This window comes from Brachycentrus maculatus, unplaced genomic scaffold, assembly GCF_059751285.1.
Source record: "Brachycentrus maculatus isolate JH-2025_06_01 unplaced genomic scaffold, ASM5975128v1 h1tg000449l, whole genome shotgun sequence".
NCBI classification, from domain to species: Eukaryota; Metazoa; Arthropoda; class Insecta; order Trichoptera; family Brachycentridae; genus Brachycentrus; species Brachycentrus maculatus.
The window spans coordinates 127,891-149,395 of NW_028281196.1; the positions used below are offsets into that span (position 1 = coordinate 127,891).

The 21,505-nt window shown below is 30.7% G+C and overlaps 1 protein-coding gene across 1 annotated transcript in view; it reads left to right on the top strand.

Annotated features, from left to right (window-relative positions):
* Positions 1–21,505, top strand: part of LOC148302472 (sex peptide receptor-like) — a 190,574-nt gene that overhangs the window by 118,288 nt on the left and 50,781 nt on the right. Inside the window, exon 2 of the mRNA XM_088271561.1 lies at positions 16,639–16,739. Within this exon, the coding sequence (XP_088127687.1) occupies positions 16,639–16,739 (101 nt within the window). The remainder of the gene's footprint in view (positions 1–16,638; positions 16,740–21,505) is intronic.

Consider the following 21,505-nt stretch of genomic DNA (forward strand, 5'->3'; position numbering starts at 1 on the left):
AATCAGAGGAAGACCGAGAAAAACATTTTATTTTTTATACCTATTTAAAGTTAAGGAATTTTAATAATGTCTCACATATCCAACGACTCTCGTATACGCAGGTTTTCCTTGAAAATATTGCTTTAGAAATTTTATCGTGGAATGTAATGCTTGCTTTCGTTTACATTAAGGAATTTTCCATTTTTTTTATTAGGGTGGAAACAGACGAGGGTGAAGAATAAATGTTTTATGTTAAATATTACAATCACACCCCTCTACGTAAAAAATAATTTCAGAAAGTCTTTTAGCGATAACATATGTCCAAATAAAGCTTTTAAAAGCTTGCACAATTTATATGTATAATCATTACAATAAACACTTACAACGTTTGTGTTTATACGTTTTTTTACATATAATGTAAATATGCGTATTTTTTAAATTATGAATTATTCAACTATTTAAAAATTATAGTTTTTTTTTCAAAGTACATCCCTGATGTTTCAACATGATTTCAGATCAACAAAATGCAACACCAGGCAATCTCGAAAAAGTTTTGAATATTTGGGAATCAAATATATCAACAATTTCTCTAGGTATACGAGTGCCAAAAAATAAAAAAAATAAACAAAATACTGTACAAAATGCTTATTATACATGGAAACTAAAAAAATTAAGAAAAGAAAAAAGACTTTCTGTAATTAAATAAAAAAATTGAGTTTAAGTCCCTCACAAGCACAAGAACTTAGTCTCTTTTTTTGAAGAGGAACAACGTAACTAGTATAGTATAAGATATGATATACGTAGACACGTGTTAATAAAATTTTAATGGTAATGAATAAAATTTAAATATTTTTCAATGTTAAACAAATAAAACATTTATTTTTAAATATACATTATTTATGTATGCGTGTATGTAAACATATATGTGTAATAAAATACCTAGGTACCTACCTATACATTTATTAAGTACTTACAAATAGTACCTACATAAAACAGTTCTACCACCAGATGTCGCATGCGTCGCACATTATACAACAAAAGACATCAGATAGAAAAAATATAATATTCTGAACTGTCAGAATCAGATAGATAGATAGACAAATATTATAAAGATAGATTAAGAATAAACTTTAATTATAAACTTTAATTACAAAGCAACACATTGTTTATTTTATTATTATACACCCACTTTACATATTATTTACACCCAATTTACAAAGAAAAATATTACCACGTTATATATGTATATATATATATATATATATATATATATATATATATATATATATATATATATATATATATATATATATATATATATATATATATATATATATATATATATATATATATATATATATATATATATATATATATATATATATATATATATATATATATATATATATATATATATATATATATATATATATATATATATATATATATATATATATATATATATATATAGGTACATAACATATATTAATATTTATGTATTGATACATATCTATATATTCTTCTGTGCATCCTTATCCGCTCCCAATGTCCCTTATTCAAAATCTTAAAAACACAAAACGAAAATTTTTCATTTCACTTTTATAGAAATAAAAAATAATGGGTTTTCAGCTACATTTTTTTCTTTTTTCAGTTTTCTCTTGAAAAACATTGTCCCTCATTATTTCACAGGGTAGTCGCATAAACTATTCAAAGGGTGTGAAAGCAAGCAGTGCCTAGTTTAGTATGCAGCAAAGAATGTGTGAAGTCCAGAAGACTCGGGAGAGAATTAATATTTAATTCAGTAAGGGGTAATTTAGCGACCCTTGTATGTATGGCCTTGCTTCAAAAATGGACATAACTATTTTTTTTAACTAAACATTTTTTTAATTCAACATATTAAGTTTTATTTAATTATATAGTTTAATGTGTAGTGTATTTATTAATTTATTGAATTATTTAATTTGTCCGGCTCCGTAGTGTAATGGTCAGCACGCTCGGCTACCGTTCTGGAGGTCCCGTGTTCGATTCCCAGGGGGGGCAAATAAATATTAGTGATTTTTTCACTGCTTCACTGGTCATTATTTAAGCACAGTAGAATTAACTTAGTAAAGATACATAACGCCTTTTACAGTTTTTTGTAATTACGAAATAAATACATTTATTTTTATGACAGATACAAAAAGTATGATGAAAGTACAAAATTTAGAGTGTGTCCAAATACTTGTTCACAAATCTGGATTATCTTCAATTGTAGGAGTATTTTTCATATCTAATATATAATATTTGTCCGCCTCCGTAGTGTAATGGTCAGCACGCTCGGCTACCGTTCTGGAGGTCCCGGGTTCGATTCCCAGGGGGGTCAAATAAATATTAGTGATTTTTTCACTGTAATATTTATTCAATATTACCCTGGACTGGTACCTGAAGCGGAGGGCTCATCACCTTTCCTCCATATGTAAACGATCAAGATAACACTGCGTTTATATGACGCAGTGCCCTATGCACCATTGGGGTGCGGATTAGGGTTTTATTATTATTATTTATTAATGTAATGAATGAAATAAAACTCAAATAGTATAAAACAAGTGTTTATTAAAAAAATAAAATAAATATGTCTAATTTATGTATTAATTTTTTAATCAAGCACAGATTTATTGAGTCTACTGAGGTATATTTTATTGTTAAAAAAAACACATATAAATTAATATTGTGACAATTCTTCGCCTTTTATTGAGCAGATACTCTTTTATTAGTATGTGAGGTCCGAATCCTGGATTATAATCACACACATGAGAAACGCCAGAAAATATCATTTTCATTTTTATAATTTAACCTTATAATTTGACCAGATAATTTATTTACAATATTTTGAGTGTGTTCAAATACTTGTTCACAATTCTAGATTATCTCTAATTATAGGAGTATATTTCATATTTTCATATTTTTCATTATTATATATTAATCGTAATAAAACCTTTATCCGCACCCCAATGGTGCATAGGGCACTGCGTCATATAAACGCAGAGTTATCTTGATCGTTTACACATGAAGGAAAGGTGATTCAGGTACCAGTCCAGGGTAATATTGATTAAATATTTCAGTGAAAAAATCACTTATATTTATTTGACCCCCCTGGGAATCGAAATCGGGACCTCCAGAACGGTAGCCGAGCGTGCTGACCATTACACTACGGAGGCGGACAAATATTATATATTAGATATGAAAAATACTCCTATAATTGAAGATAATCCATATTTGTGAACAAGTATTTGGACAAACTCTAAATTTTGTACTTTCATCATACTTTTTGTATCTGTCATAAGAATAAATGTATTTATTTCGTAATTACAAAAAACTGTAAAAGGCGTTATGTATCTTTACTAAGTTAATTCTACTGTGCTTAAATAATGACCTAAATATATCGGCGATGAAAAGGACCATGAAATTTAAAGTCCTGAATTTTCTCAAGAGACCATTCTGAAATAAATTAACACTGTTTACCATATTTGTTCACTTAAAATATGTGTCCTTGAACTTAATATAAGGCACTGATATTCAAGTGAAGTATACCATACTATTGAACAGATCAAAGCTTTAAAAGAGCTTACTAATAATATTGAAAACCTTGTGTTATATCGACAAATATATAACTACCACGCGCTTCTCCATACGGGTAGGTAGAGAAAACGGAACACCACACCTCTCTGTTTTTGCAAACGTAATTCGCCTCTTTCACATTTATGCATCTCCTGTAAATCTTGGCTGTAAAAGTTTTTGAAATACTTCTTCTGCTCCTGTTTCCAACTACATTCACATGAATATGTCGCTCACTACTTTCAACAACGTCATATCGCTCACTCCTTTCAAGAACGTCATAAATCGAAAATCGTAAATTTTCAGTTGTGCGTGTTTTCGGAATGCCCAGAAAATTTACTATATCCCAGCAAAAGAGGCATATTTTAAACTTAATATTTACCCGCTACAGGGCAGAAAGTGTTGTTTTTGCATTTGAATAAAATGTATTGTTACATATACCTAAATATACCTAATATTTTTCAAATGGCGAAAAAACCTTCAGATTTTATCTAAGAAGATCTGTTGCACAGTAACAAGTTCAAAAAGTGGCTTGATATTTATTTTTAATACATTGTATTATATTTTTGAACTTTAAAAACGTTCTCCTGAAAAATCAAGTATTTTGATTTATGACGTTCTTGAAAGGAGTGCGCGATATATCAAAAAACTTGATTTTTCAGGAGGTAGTTTTGAATGTTTAAAAACATAATAAAATGTATTAAAAATAAATATCAAGCCACTTATTGAACAATTTACTGTGCAACAGATCTTTTTAGGTAAAACCTGAAGGTTTTTTCTCCATTTGAAATTTTTTTTAGTAAATTTTAAAAAAATAATTATACAATACCTTTTCTTCAAAATGCAAAAACAACACTTTTTGTCCTGTAGCGGGTAAATATTTAGTTAAAAATATTCCGCTTTTGCTGGGATATAGTACATTTTTTGGGCATTCCGAAAACATGCACAATGACAGCATTGTATGTATGTCCCTACTTGTATCAACATCACACACACACACCCTCTTACTCACATTTTTTCTCATAAATACGTGTTTATTTGCTATATCCACACTAAATATTTTGTACCAACCTTTATGTTTCCGTGGTTAACTTTAATTGGCTTGTTTAATGTATTTATTTTAATTTTTTTTTACATTTGTATGTTGCTGCTGTTAACCCAAATATTTTTTAATACTTTCGATGAAGACCCATGGTCATTGGCTGGCCCACAATGACATGTAAGAATTTATAAATCAAAAATATCGTACAAAATTGGCATAAAATCTAAAATGTTGCATAATTTTATTTCGGAGGTAGTAACTATGAAAATATTTAGAAGCTCTGTTTTAAACTACATTATACCCTTCCGAGATCAGGCCGAAAGCACCAACCCTTCACTCCTAAGTGAGGCTCAGCTCCAGAACCTTTTTTGTTCGCTACATTTCTGGAGTTACCGCAATGACTCCCCTGAAATTTCAGACTGCTGAAACTGAAATGGCTTTCATGAAATCATGAAAATACTCAATTTGTATAACGTGAGATGTAAATATGTGCGTGTGGTTTTAAAATTTCAAAGACGTCACTCGTTTACAAATTCTGGTTCATCATATAATTAAAGGTTAGTTTTATTTTTAAATAAAAGAGAGATTACTTATGTATTTTTTTACAAAAATGTTAATAATATTAGTATATAACCACTCACCGAGATTTTTATGTCTACCGGTTTCGAGACGTACCCGTCTCTTCGTCAGGACAATCACTGCCACAGCATGCAAACAATACCACCCTTCACCACCATAGCACCATTTACACACTTAAACACAAAAATTTTAACTCATGTGATTTTTGGTCGACCCGAAGACCAACATGCACTAAATATTTCAGCACAAACATGCGGTACGAGCCGAGGTTAAACATGCACGATTGTTTGTTGTTATTTACACAAATATTTCAATTTAATACTATTTCTGTAAGCCAAAGCGGCTCATTATTAGAAATATGTATCAAATTGCGGTAGAGTAGTTCAAACCGAGAAACTCTGACTAAAGAGTCCGCGACACTAACCACGGGACTACGACCCGACACTTTAAAAAAATAATAATACACATCTGAGCAAAAATGATTATAATTATATATTTCAATGATGACATTATATATTGTGATACAAAAAAGAATCCATTTAAACCATTTTTTTTCTTTTTTTATTCTTTTTCTCCTAGGTGTAGGCCTTGTGGCATGTTTTTAAGAGGGATTAGCTCCTGTGATGTTGGTTCCCAGCTCTCAGCCCATCTCTTTGGTGGTGTGCCCGGGAGTCGTCTACCGTGTAGTTGGCCATGCAGTGCGATGTGTATGGTTACATTAATCATCGTTAAACCGTTTTTTACACTTTCTCGTTAATAAATCACCCAAATTTCTTATGATTCAAAAATATGTAAACGATACGAAACTCAAATTTGTGAACATAAATTTGGACACACTCGAAATATTGTGAATATTGTTAAATAGTATTTACTGTTTAAAATATTAGTTAAATTAAACAAATCGTGACTGGTCATAAGCCCTGTAAATACCTAGACTTATTTTTCTTTATCTATACTGAGATGTCAAAATTTTAAAATAACTTTAAAGTGGAGAAATTTAAAATTTGTAAACAAGTATTTTTACACACTAACAATGTCGTAAAAAAAAGTTAAATAAAAAAATTGAAACCATTTTTTCAAGCGTCTCTTCGTTTATACGAGAATGAATTTTATATTATTTTTGTAACTGCAGACAGTTGGTAGAATTCCATATTGAATTGTTGGGTAATACATTCAAAATTAAACAAGGTTTATTTTGTTGAATTCTACATTTATTTATGGATATTTAAGTATATATTAACTCTTACAAAATGGATTTTATATAAGTAAAATATTTGTCCGCCTCCGTAGTGTAATGGTCAGCACGCTCGGCTAGGAGGTCCCGGGTTCGATTCCTAGGGGGGGTAAAATAAATATAAGTGATTTTTTCACTGTAATATTTATTCAAAATTACCATGGACTGGTACCTGAAGCGGAGGGCTGATCACCTTTCCTTCATGTATAAACGATCAAGATAACACTGCGTTTATATGACACAGTGCCCTATGCACCATCGGGGTGCGGATGAGGGTTTTGTTTATTATTATTATTAGTGTTAACTGTTTAAAATATTAGTTAAATTAAACAAATCATGACAGGTTATAAGCCCTATAAATACCTCTTATATTGAGATGACAAAATTTCATAATAACTTCAAAATGGAGAGAATCCATATTTCGCTCACTCCTTTCAAGAACGTCATAAATCAAAAATCGACAATTTTCAGTTGTGCATGTTTTCAGAATGTCCAGAAAATGTACTATATCCTAGCAAAAGCGGCATATTTTTAACTTAATATTTACCCGCTACAGGGCAGAAAGTGTTGGTTTTGCATTTTGAAGAAAAGGTATTGTTTAATTATTTTTTTAAATATACTAAATATTTTTCAAATGGAGAAAAAACCATCAGGTTTTACCTAAAAAGATCTGTGTACAGTAAAAAGTTCAATAAGTGGCTTGATGTTTATTTTTAATTCATTGTATTATATTTTTAAACCTTAAAAACGTTCTCCTGAAAAATCAAGTTTTTTGATTTATGACGTTCTTGAAAGGAGTGAGCGATTTGTTGAACAAGTATTTTTACACACTTACAATGTTGTAAAAAAAAGGTATATTCAAGCGTGTCTTAATTTATACGAGAATGGATTTAATATAAGCAAAGTATTTCATATTTTAATAAATGAATACGATCGAATCGAAAGATGGCAACATTCCCAGAAAATCAGTCGTATTAAAATTTAAATATTTTTAATAATCAAAATTACAGTTTTATATTAAGCGTAGAAATTTAATGAATACAACAGCTGTTACACAAATTTCGACAGACATTTTCTCATTTTTTTCCGAGTATAATGTAGCCAATTCGAAAATAAAAGCGTTTAGCCCCTACCCTTGTTTGGAGGAACAGTTAGCTGGAAGCAGTTTATAATGTTAAAACAACACAATGAACATCTCGAATGGGTCTATTTAGAAAATTTACGAAAGTACTTTTAACCCTAGATCTCTGGCGCCTTGCTATGAAAGTTACTTACTTTCACGCCGAAAGAAAAATGAATTTAAGTTTAAATTTTACTCAGTAAATAACAACATTTTGAGTGTGTCCAAATACTTGTTCGCAAAATCTGGATTATCTCCAATTACAGGAGTTATTTTCATATTATTTTTTGACATCTCATCAAAGATGAAAAGAATATGGAAGTCTGGGCATTTACGGGGCTGACGACCGTCATAGGCTGGTTTGAGTGATCATTTTACACACGTGTAACATTCACCAATTCTACCCATTATTGACAACCACACTACTCAAATTCTTGGAAGTTCTGTATATATGAACCAATTTAGAAACCTTGTTCTTGAATCACTAGAACTTCACTAGAGGCATCTATTGGTGAGATGTAAAGAAGCTTTTTACTAAGCAGAAACTCTTTTATTAGTTTGTGAGGTCATAAGCTTAAATAATAAAAATGAAAATGGTATTTTCTGGCGTTTCTCATGTGTGTGTTTATATTATAATCCAGGATTCGGACCTCACATACTAATATAAGAGTTTCTGCTTAATAAAAAGCTTCTTTACATCTCACCAATAGATGCCTCTAGTGAAGTTCTAGTGATTCAAGAACAAGGTTTCTAAATTGGTTCATATATACAGAACTTCCAAGAATTTGAGTAGTGTGGTTGTCAATAATGGGTAGAATTGGTGAATGTTACACGTGTGTAAAGTGATTACATAAACCAGCCTATGACGGTCGTCAGCCCCGTAAATGCCCAGACTTCCATATTCTTCTTCATCTTTGATGAGATGTCAAAAAATAATAGTAAAAACCACAATTTCTAAAAATCTATTGTGTCAAGTGTTTTTATGTATTCCGCATAATTTTCAAAATACCGTTTGTGAAGCTAAATCTATTTTTTTTAAATAGTTGTGTTTTGGGAGGTTTGAAAGTTTGAAAGTTAAAGAGCAGGTAAGAGCTGTTACTTATTTTTATTTATTTATTTATTTATTCATTTTTTTTATTTTTTATTAGTGGGATCATGGTCATTAGTTTTTTTAAGGACTAACCCACAAAGTCGCTACTTTTAAAATGCTTGTCTGCAGGATAGGAAGGGCAAAAGGAAAAATATTTAACAAACACTTTTTCTTGAAAATATTTTTTCTTGAATTTATATTGCACTTGAATCGAACCCGCGACGCCAGTTTCGCAGTCAAGCATCTACCCAACTACGCTATGGTACCTGTACTGTAAGTAAAATATGAAGTTGTCTGAAGTTAGTTAAAAGTAGACTGCATGCAGTCGTAATGCAATCTTTTAGACGTGTGTACGGCAAAACGATGTATGTTAAATGTACAAATCGTTAAATATGAAGGAATGCAAGTTATGAAAAGTGTGCTTAGATGGTTTGGACATGTGAAACTAATGTGTGAAGAATAAACGGTAAAACAAATTTAAGAGGCGAATGAAGTTGAAAATAGAAGCAGAGGAAGATTGATGTAAGCTTGGTTTGATTGGTTATTTCAAATACTGTGAAGTAGTTTATTCAAGAGTCGAAATAATCGGCGGGTATGTATGAATACACGTTGTAAATAGTTTTCAAAGACAGATAGGTGTGGAGTTCAAGTCTCTCTGCCTACCCCTTTGGGGATATGGTGCTAGTAAGTTAGTTTGTTTGTTATTTTTGTGGAGAAGTAAGTTAGTTTCTATTAAAATAAATGGCTTAAAAGTATCAGCTCTGCGAGGAAAGAACCGTGCTGGTTAGTTAGTTGGATAGCAAGCCAGTTATCGAGGGTTAAAAATGTCTTTGTAAGTCAAATCAAATTGGTGAATTAATGTAATATAAAGGAATTCTTAAAAACATGGAAAATAATAGGTTTAAAAGGGAATTGAGATAAACTAGTGCTTTAGAAATTGTACTATGCAAATTCCTTATTTTAAGGAAACTCCTTTACATTATGGAAAGTCGACATTAATTATTTTTACGACTTTCGTTATTTCTATTTTTTCTGGTAGTACTCACATATCGCTCACTCCTTTCAACAACGTCATATATCAAAAATTGTAAATTTTCAGATGTGCATGTTTTCAGAATGCCCAAAAAATGTACTTTATCACAGCAAAAGTGGCATATTTTAAACGTAATATTTACCCGCTACAGGGCAGAAAGGGTTGTTTTTGCATTTTGAAGAAAAGGTATTGTTTTATTATTTTATTTAAATATACTATATATAATTTTTAAATGGGAAACAAACCTTCAGGTTTTACCTAAAAAGATCTGTTGAACAGTAAAAAGTTCAAAAAGTGGCTTAATATTTATTTTTAATACATTTTATTATGTTTTAAAACTTTAAAAACGATCTCCTGAAAAATCAAGTTTTTTGATTTATGACGTTGTTGAAAGGAGTGAGCGATATGTACATGTAAAAATAAAAATAAAACATAAAACGAATGAGTTATTTAATTTCACAAATTTGTTTTTGGTCTCCTGTAAAATTTGGTCTGAGACAGATATATCCCTTTGCCTTAACACTACTGATATATGGTACATACACAATACTTAAGGCTATTGTCTCATTTCACAGAATGAGAGTTGGAACTTTACCATTCTGAATGTTAGCTATGCTTGTGCATTTTCTGAGAGCCTACGTCATAATGACATCCCACGGCTGGAGACTCTATATTGGCTGTCACGAGCTTGTCCGTTGAGGTATTAAATGTCAAGCGGTGTGACAGAGTGCAGACAATGTGTGACGTCGATGCAACTAGTTTTTGCTTCCATATTCACATCGTATTCCATAGATGATTATAAATATATGGTTTATATATATGTATATATATATATATATATATATATATATATATATATATATATATATATATATATATATATATATATATATATATATATATATATATATATATATATATATATATATATATATATATATATATATATATATATATATATATATATATATATATATATATATATATATATACATGTACATATATATATACATATATTTGTATAAACATATCGCTCACTCCTTTCAAAGACGTCATAAATCAAAACTCGTCAATTTTTAGTTGTGCATGTTTTCGGAATGCCCAGAAAATGTACTATATCCCAGCAAAAGAGGCATATTTTTAACTTAATATTTACCCACTACAGGGCAGAAAGTGTTGTTTTTGCATTTTGAAGAAAAGGTATGATTTAATTATTTTTTTTAATATACTTAATATTTTTCAAATGGGAAAAAAACGTTCAGGTTTTACCTAAAAAGATCTGTTGCACAGTAAAAAGTTCAATAAGTGGCTTAATATTTATTTTTAACACATTGTATTATATTTTTAAACTTTAATAACGTTCTCCTGAGAAATCAAGTTTTTTGATTTATGACGTTCCTAAAAGGAGTGAGCGATATATCATCATCACAATGGGAATATTTTCAATGATTTGTATGTGTTCTTTTTGTCTTTCAATGATTAAATTTTTTACAAATATCAGACTATAATAATTTTATTTTAATAACCTAATGATGAAATGATCATTCCAAAACCGGTAGTCACGAATTGTATTTTTGAAGTGGTATTACACAAAGTGAACGACGAATGATAAGGAGAGTGTTAAAGTAAATTGGACGTCATAAACTTTTTTTTTGACAAATATAAGGCCTTCATAAAATGACGATCAGTTTAATATGTCTATATGTATGTTTGATTCAATCGTTGAATATATTCAATCGGTTTATATGTATGTTTACAGCAATCATTCAATTAGGTGCCCTATTCACCACTTGGGGGAGAAGAAACAACAGTTCGCCTTGCCTTGAATCCATAAATTGGACGTCATCGAATCGTATCTCAGGCCAAGTCATCAATTTGTTCTCACTCGCCCCTATAACGAGGTAGCGACGCCGGTGGAATGATGGCGTCCATAGCGTCGGAGCAGGGGTGGTTTATTGCAACAGACACAGTTCAAGGCGTATTAATAACTTCCAACCCCTCCAGACGGTCTTAATTCGATTTGAACTTACCTACCGTACTGAGTTTATTGATCTGGTATCGAGTTTGTGGAATGAAATGATGAATTAAATATAAAAATATTATAAAATTAAATTAAAATGGAACCTTGTTTTAAAATCACTTTACATTTTTTATTAAAATTCAGCTTTACTAAAATGTTTTTAGTGATTTTAAAACAAAGTTAGTTCTTTAAATATATTTTGTTTATTGTTTCGGCATTTAATTTGTGGTAAGACATGTAAAAATGATGAAGGAAACACTTGTTTTTTTTACCACTTGAGTTTATTGATGACTACTTCTTTAAATATAAATTATACTACAAAATCCTTGTATGAGACCAATGAAGAGTTAAATTATAAATAAAACATTTGTTTTTTTACCACGCGAGTATTATACTAGTTTCAAAAGCTATACATGCTTTATTTACGAGAAAACATATGTAGAAGGACGCATCTGTAGCTTCCAAAACTATTCGTAAGATTTCTTTTAATTAAAAAATCCTTTTACACAAATCTGGGTTTCTCGGGAAAAATAAAGAAGAATGTGAACGTCTGTGTATTACAACCTTAACAGGGCTTACAACCTATCATAATAATCCCTTACCGCACCCCAATGGTGCATAAGGCACTGCTTCATATAAACGCAGTGTTATCTCGATCGATTACACATGAAGGAAAGGTGATCAGCCCTCCACTTCAGGTACCAGTCCAGTGTAATCTTGAATAAATATTAGAGTCAAAAAATCACTTATATTTATTAAACCCCCCTGGGAATCGAACCAGGGACCTTCAGAACGGTAGGCGAGCATGCTGACCATTACACTACGGAGGCGAACATATCATAGGCCGGTTTAAGTGATCACTTTATACATGGCTCCGTATCGTTTTTATTAAAAAAATATATAGTTCAAATTATCACTTCGAAGTTGTTCTATCGGTTCGCTATCGTTTTTTATAAAAAATACTAGTAAAACACTCTCTTTACCATCCATTGTTTACTTTGTGTAATACCACATTTTTTAAACACTTATTTGTGACTATCGGTTTCGGAAAATCATTTCATCATCAGACAATTAAAATTAAAATGAAATTATGGCATTTATTTTTTAAAATTTAAAATAAAATTGATACGATTTGACATTTGTATAATAATTTAATTAAATTTTGAAAGAGGGAAATACGACAAATGAATCACAATGGGAATATTTTCAAAAGTGGACTCGAAGTTATCAATGCTTTTGATATACAAAAAAAATACTAGTAGTTCAAATTATTACTTGTTATTTGTTCCATCGGCTTTGTATTTACATGCGTCTATATTTAGACGACTTATGGCGTCCGGACGCTCTCATAATGGCGTCGTTACAGCCTTATTTCGGCGGAAACACCCTATCATTACGAAGGATGGAGCCTCATTACGGCCACGGGGCGGTATCGAAATCATGTTCTTTTGTACGACCAGCTCGGTCTCATATAAGGGATGAAGAGGGTGGCTTGATTGAAAAGGCATTGTATGGAAATAATTTTGTTATTCTTATTACCGTGAAAGACCCCCTAAGTAGATGGAAGAAAAAAGCTCTCGGCGTGTCCAAATACTTGTTCACAAATCTGGATAATCACCAATTATATGTGTTATTTTCCATGTTATTTTTTTGACATCTCAGTATAGACGAAGAAGAATATGGAAGTCTTAGCATTTACGGGGTTAACGACCGTCAAAGGCTGGTTTAGTGATCACTTTACACACGTGTAACAATCACCAATTCTATCGATTATTGACAACCACACTACTCAAATTCTTCTACAACATTTTGAGTGTGTCCAAATACTTGTTCACAAAATCTGGATTATCTCCAATTACAGGAGTTATTTTCATATTATTTTTTGACATCTCATCAAAGATGAAGAAGAATATGGAAGTCTGGGCATTTACATTTTCAAATTCAAAAAATAATATCAAATTCTTCAGTAGTGTGGTTTTTCTATATATGTATAAGATATAATATATAAAAACTAAATTGATATTGGGGTTACTTGTCACCCTGTCGAGGGTTAATCTAATTTTACTTTTGGTGAAATCGTCCGTTAATCCAGATGAAGTCTCTCCGCGCGCCGCGTCCAGAGCCCCAATATTGACCCTTTCGCTAAGCCCACTTTGTGAATGACCCTTATTAATGCGCTTTAGTGCGAATTTGAGTCAACCCGACCGGAGAAATCGGATAGCTAACCTTTTCGCACCCGGTAACTTATATTTAATTACAACATTTTGAGTGTGTCCAAATACTTGTTCACAAAATCTGGATTATCTCCAATTACAGGAGTTATTTTCATATTATTTTTTGACATCTCATCAAAGATGAAGAAGAATATGGAAGTCTGGGCATTTACGGGGCTTACGACCGTCATAGGCTGGTTTGAGTGATCACTTTACACACGTGTAACATTCACCAATTCTACCCATTATTGACAACCACACTACTCAAATTCTTGGATGTTCTATATATATGAACCAATTTAGAAACCTTGTTCATGAATCACTAAAACTTCACTAGAGACATCTATTGGTGAGATGTAAAGAAGCTTTTTACTAAGCAGAAACTCTTATATTAGTATGTGGGGTCGATATCGATCCTCAGAATATAAGAGTTTCTGCTTAATAAAAAGCTTCTTTACATCTCACCAATAGATGTCTCTAGTGAAGTTTAGTGATTCATGAACAAGGTTTCTAAATTGGTTCATATTCAAGGGTTTGAATCATATTATCATTCAATTCTTTATAAGCGCCCTTGAGATAGTATTTTACGAAAATGACGCTACATACATTTTACTTTTTTTTTTATTATTCGTAATTGTAACAGTACAAGTATTGTATTACTCATTTTTCAAAAAACCTTAACTCTAAAATCCCTGTTTGAATAATCCCTGTTATTTTAAGCAATTAGCCTGAATTAAATACCCGATATGTGACTTTAAGTTGAAATTACTTTAACAACCAAATAAATATGACATTTAAAACTACTTAGTATATTTTGCCAGTTTGAACATTGAAAACATTATAATTTGCATCATTAAGTTAAAAATTGCATATTTTCAAGAAAACGTTTTTTTTCTAGTACACCCACGATATATATATATATATATATATATATATATATATATATATATATATATATATATATATATATATATATATATATATATATATATATATATATATATATATATATATATATATATATATATATATATTATATATATATATATATATATATATATATATATATATATTATATATATATATATATATATATATATATATATATAAAATAATAATAATAAAATCTTTATCCGCACCCCAATGGTGCATAGGGCACTGTATCTTATAAACGCAGTGTTATCTTGATCGTTTTACAGATTAAGGAAAGGTGATCAGCCCTCCGCTTTAGGTACCAGTCCATGGTAATATTGAATGAATATTACAATGAAAAAAATCATTTATTTTTACCCTCCTTGGGAATCGAAACCGGGACCTCCAGAACGGTAGCCAAGCGTATATATAACAAAATATATATATATATATATATATATATATATATATATATATATATATATATATATATATATACATATATATATATATATATATATATATATATATATATATATATATATATATATATATATATTTATATATATATATATATATATATATATATATATATATATATATATTATATATAAATATATATATATATATATATATATATATATATATATATATATATATATATATATATATATATATATATATATATATATATATATATATATATATATATATATATATTTATATATATATATATATATATATATATATATATATATATTTATAACTTATCAACTTACTAACTAATCTTCACGCCGTTTGACTACAGGGATAGGCAGAGCGAATAAAATGCCACACCAATATATCTTTGTACACAATCCTGGCCTTTTTGATATCATGTATTTTCTCACTTGATGTAACTTTATGTTAAATTCTATTTTTTTTTTATATTTGGTAGTTTGTAAGCTTCATTTGGTCTTAACGTGTTAAACACATAGTAAAGGGATTTGGAGTGAAAACTCTATTGTTTGTAAGCTGGACAATGTGTTGCTTGTTCCTGAGCGATTCCAGGATCAGGGAACAGTTATCGATCTCTCCTGGACACAGCATTACAATATAGACGCTTCGTCGGATCATTCAGCAATTACTGGATACATTGAAAGCTGTCCCACCACATTCCCAGATCTGATACAGAAATTTGATAAAGAGATTTAATTCACATACTTGAGCACCGCGTAAAACCATGATTTTAAATTTTTTTGTAGCTTAAGTTTTTATTTACAACATTTTGAATGTGTCTAAATACCTGTTCATAAATCTGGATTATCTCCGCTGAGGAGTTATTTTACATACATTTTTTGAAATATCACCTGTATCATATTTTTATCTCACATCGCTCACTCCTTTCAAGAATGTCATAAATAAAAATCGTCAATTTTCAGTTGTGCATGTTTTCGGAATGCCCAGAAAATGTACTATATCCCAGCAAAAGAGGCATGTTTTTAACTTAATATTTACCCGCTACAGGGCAGAAAATGTTGTTTTTGCATTTTGAAGAAAGGGTATTTTTTAATTATTTTTGAAATATACTGAATATTTTTCAAATGGAGAAAAATCCTTCAGGTTTTACCTTAAAAGATCTGTTGCACAGTAAAAAGTTCAATAAGTGGCTTGATATTTATTTTCAATACATTGTATTATATTTTTTTACTTTAAAAACGTTCTCCACAAAATCATGTTTTTTTTATTTATGACGTTCTTGAAAGGAGTGAGCGATATGTATTATATTTCAAAAAAACGTCTTTTACTTGAGTTTTTGATGTACGATTTTGTCTGTTTTCAGGTCATCCCGGCTATGTTCCACACTGCCAGCATATGGCTGACCCTAGCTCTGGCCGTTCAGCGGTACATATACGTCTGCCACGCCCCTGTAGCGAGAACTTGGTAAGTCAACAGTATCGTCTTTAATAATTATTCACACAAAAACTGAAAACTTCACGCCGTTTCCTGAAAACATTGCTTCCGTCATAATTTCAGCGGACAGTGTCTTGAAGCGCACGTATTTCCTCTTCCTGTAACTCATCAGACGCGTCCGTTTCAGAATATCTCCGGACGATGTCGATTCATCCCTGATACGAGTATATTATCCGTCTAAATTTATTATCCGTCTTTAAGTTTATTATCCGTCTTTAATATTACAAATATTTCAGTAAAATTAAAAACAAAATTTCAACTATTATTTATGGCATATTCTAACATATAACTATACATATCCAATAACATTTTTAGAGATTTAAACTAAATATGCTATAAATCCTTGTACATAAATAACAAGGCAAGTTTTCTAAAATATGCATTTATATATAGTGAGCGATATGTATAAATGATTCAAATGTTATTATGTTATAAATAAAAATGTAAATATATTAAATGAATAAAAATAAAATAAAATAAAATATATACACATATGTATGTGTGTATATATATATATATATATATATATATATATATATATATATATATATATATATATATATATATATATTGGGTTGATGCAAAAGTTTTGACCGTTTTTTACATATATTTTTTTTTAATTTTTTTTTCTTGTGTATTATTTATTTAATAAATTATATAATTTCCATCAGTTCTCATAACCTTCTCCCATCTTTCTATCAAGTTATTAATACCAGTAGTATAAAATTCCGTGGATTTTAATGCGAAAAATGAAGTAAGGGATGTTTTTACCTGCTCTATTGAATAATTTTTTTCATCATTTAATTTTTTTTGCAGTGATCGGAATAAATAAAAATCAGAAAGAGCAAGATCTGAAAAATACATTAGATGCTTGATAACATCCCAATTTAACTCATTTAGCTTGTGTTGGGTCATCATAGCCACATGTGGTCGCGCGTTGTCGTGATGAAACACTGCCCCTTTTCTGTTTACCAATTCTGGTCTATCCTTTTGAAGGACCTTGTTCAATTTGGATAATTGCTGACAATATCGTTCTGTTGTACTTGTCTTATCGTGTTCCAAGAGTTCAAAATACACAATACCCGTATTATTCCACCAAACACAAAGTATAACTTTTTTCTATGGATTTCGGCCTTCGAAGTTGTTAATGGGGCTTGTCCAGGTATAGTCCAATGTCTTTTTCTTGTCACGTTGTTGCACACGACCCATTTCTCATCATCCGTCACCAAACGATGCAAAAAAGGTTCATGTTTTTGTCTCGCACTCAAAGCAACGCGCGTTGAAATACGATACAATAAATTGGCAGCCGACAATTGAAGAGGTATCCAAACGTCGTACCGCCAAACCATTTCCATACGCTTCAAATGTCTTAATGCGATTGTTTGGTTGACTCCCATCATTGACACAATCTCCCTGATGGTTAGACGTGGATCGGTGTCAATTATGACTTTTAATTCGTCGTCATCAGACTTCAATGGCCGCCCGGTACGTGGTTTATCAATGAGTGAAAAATCTCCAGATCGGAATTTTGCAAACCATCTTCGTACCTGTCGAACTTTGATGACATCTGCTGCATACACTTCACAAATGTTTTTGGTTGCCACACTCGCGGTATTGTCTTTACGGAATTCATAAAGTAAACAATGACGTAAATGCACTTTATCGAACGACATTTTGAAAAAATACAAGGGGTTATTACTGTACTCTGGCCAGGCCAAAACTGAATAGAAAGTAGAGGGAAAGCATCCTTTATACAATGGAATCATAAAAAAATAAGATACTTTTCATAATTTATGAAAAAAAAATTTTTTACCTGGGATCATAAAAACGGTCATTACTTTTGCATCAACCCAATATATATATATATATATATATATATATATATATATATATATATATATATATATATATATATATATATATATATATATATATATATATATATATATATATATATATATATATATATATATATATATATATATATATATATATATATATATATATATATCGTAGTCATACAGAAGAAAGAGATCAAGTGCATTTTTTACAAAAACGTGATCATTGACTATTTGATATCTTACTTGTTTATGATAAGTAAGATATCAAATAGTCAATGAACTATAGTGCAAGTCATCATATAAACGCAATGTTATCTTGATCGTTAACACATGAAGGAAATGTGATCAGCCGGCCGCTGCAGGTACCAGTCCAGGGTAATATTGAATCAATATTAGAGTGAAAATGTAAAAATCACTTGACCCTCTTTGGGATCGAACCCGGGACCTTCATAACGTAGCTGTGCGTGCCGTGTACACTTTTAGATTAACTCTTAGAAAAGAAGTATTTTTCTTTTACTTTTTATCTTTCTTGGCTCATTTCAAGTACAATTTCAAAAGGCAACATTCCTTTTCACTCATATGTCTTGTCTACATGCCAACCTGTCTGAATCAGACAAAGCCTCGACAGCGCCGCGAGCCGAGACGGTGTAGGTAAAGGATGTGCAATACCTATACCCCGACAGCTGTAAACATGTTGTTTGGCTAGCCCATTGTTTGGTTTATGTGAAACTTTGGCTGGTCCTGTCCGACAATGTTTGGGGAAACACTGTGCTTCCTTTAAGCCTATTCAGAGAGTCACAATGACTCTCAGACACTTTAATTTTTCTCGCGTATTAAAAATATGTTTTACAATCTTTAACAAATCGATAAAATTGATTCACAACATTTTGAGTGTGTCCAAATACTTGTTCACAAAATCTGGATTATCTCCAATTACAGGAGTTATTTTCATATTATTTTTTGACATCTCATCAAAGATGAAGAAGAATATGGAAGTCTGGGCATTTACGAGGCTGACGACCGTCATCCAATAATCCAGGATTTGGACCTCACATACTAATGTAAGAGTTTCTGCTTGATAAAAAGCTTCTTTACATCTAACCAATAGATGTCTCTAGTGAAGTTCTAGTGATTCAAGAACAAGGTTTCTAAATTGGTTCATTTATAAAGAACTTCCAAGAATTTGAGTAGTGTGGTTGTCAATAATGGGTAGAATTGGTGAATGTTACACGTGTGTAAAGTGATCACTTAAACCAGCCGATGACGGTCGTCAGCCCCGTAAATGCCCAGACTTCCATATTCTTCTTCATCTTTGATGAGATGTCAAAAAATAATATAAAATTGATTCCGTGAAAATATGATATTTCTTGAAAAATAGTGATGATAAAAAAATTCATGAAAATGACTAATAAATTAATTATTTTAAAATGATATTATCTTGGATTTCATATTACATCCTACATTTACATACGCCCAATATTTCAAAAATATGTATAAGTTACTATTCATAACACTAGTTCAGTGGTTCTGAACGTTTTTAAAGTCAGGGAGCACTTTTGATCATAAAAAAATTTTACACCAAAATTAAAGACTCAAAAAACATAAAAAGATAACTTTTATTAAAAATGAAACCGATTATTTTATTACGGATAAGTTAAATTACTAAAAAAAAACTAACTAACCATCACGCCGCTTCCCCGCAGGGGTAAGCAGAGAGAATAGAGCGCCACACCACTCTGTCCTTGCAAACATTCTTCGCCTCTTCCACGTTCATGCATCCCTCATACATACCCGCCGATTGTTACGACTCCTAACCTGACCACTTTCAAGTATTTGGCATACCTGATCGTGCCATGTTTTTCTCGGTCTTCCTCTTCTTCTTTTCCCACTAACATTCGCCTCATAAATTTGTTTTACCGTTCTTTCCTCATTCATTCGTTCTACATGTCCAAACCATCTCAACACACCTTTCTTAATTTTATCGATAATGCTTATCTCAGCTTTGCATTCCTTCCTTATTTCACTATTCGCACATCTATCATACATCGTTTTGTGCACATTCTTCTGAGAGATCGCATTTCGACTGCATTCAGTCTACTTTCATCCTTCTTTAGCCAACTCCATGTTTCACTTCCATACATTAGAGTTGGAACCAGGACTCCGTTGTGCACTGCCAGTTTAGCTTCCGCTGATAGGGATAAATTACTTAACATGAAAAATACGTAAATATGTACTAATATGAAACTTTTTGTGGCAAAAATGATTTAACGTGACACCTGAGCTTGTCGGCTTTTACAAATTTCAGCAATACTTATTCTACAACATTTTGAGTGTGTCCAAATACTTGTGAACAAGTATTTGGACACACTCAAAAAGTTGTAAATAAATTATCTGGTCAAATTATAAGCTTAATAATAAAAATGAAAATGGTATTTTCTGGCGTTTCTCATGTGTGTGATTATAATCCAGGATTCGGATCTCACATACTAATATAAGAGTTTCTGCTTAATAAAAAAGCTTCTTTACATCTCACCAATAGATGTCTCTAGTGAAGTTCTAGTGATTCAAGAACAAAGTTTCTAAATTGGTTCATATATATAGAACTTCCAAGAATTTGAGTAGTGTGGTTGTCAATAATGGGTAGAATTGGTGAATGTTACACGTGTGTAAAGTGATCACTTAAACCAGCCTATGACGGTCGTAAGCCCCGTAAATGCCCAAACTTCCATATTCTTCTTCATCTTTGATGAGATGTCAAAAAATAATACTTATTCTAATATTTCGACGTGCCCTACGTAAAGTGCTCTAAATACATTTCTGTCAATTTTGAGATATTTGGTGTATGTTATCAACTGACCGTTATAACATTCAACCGTTATAATTTAACTGACCATT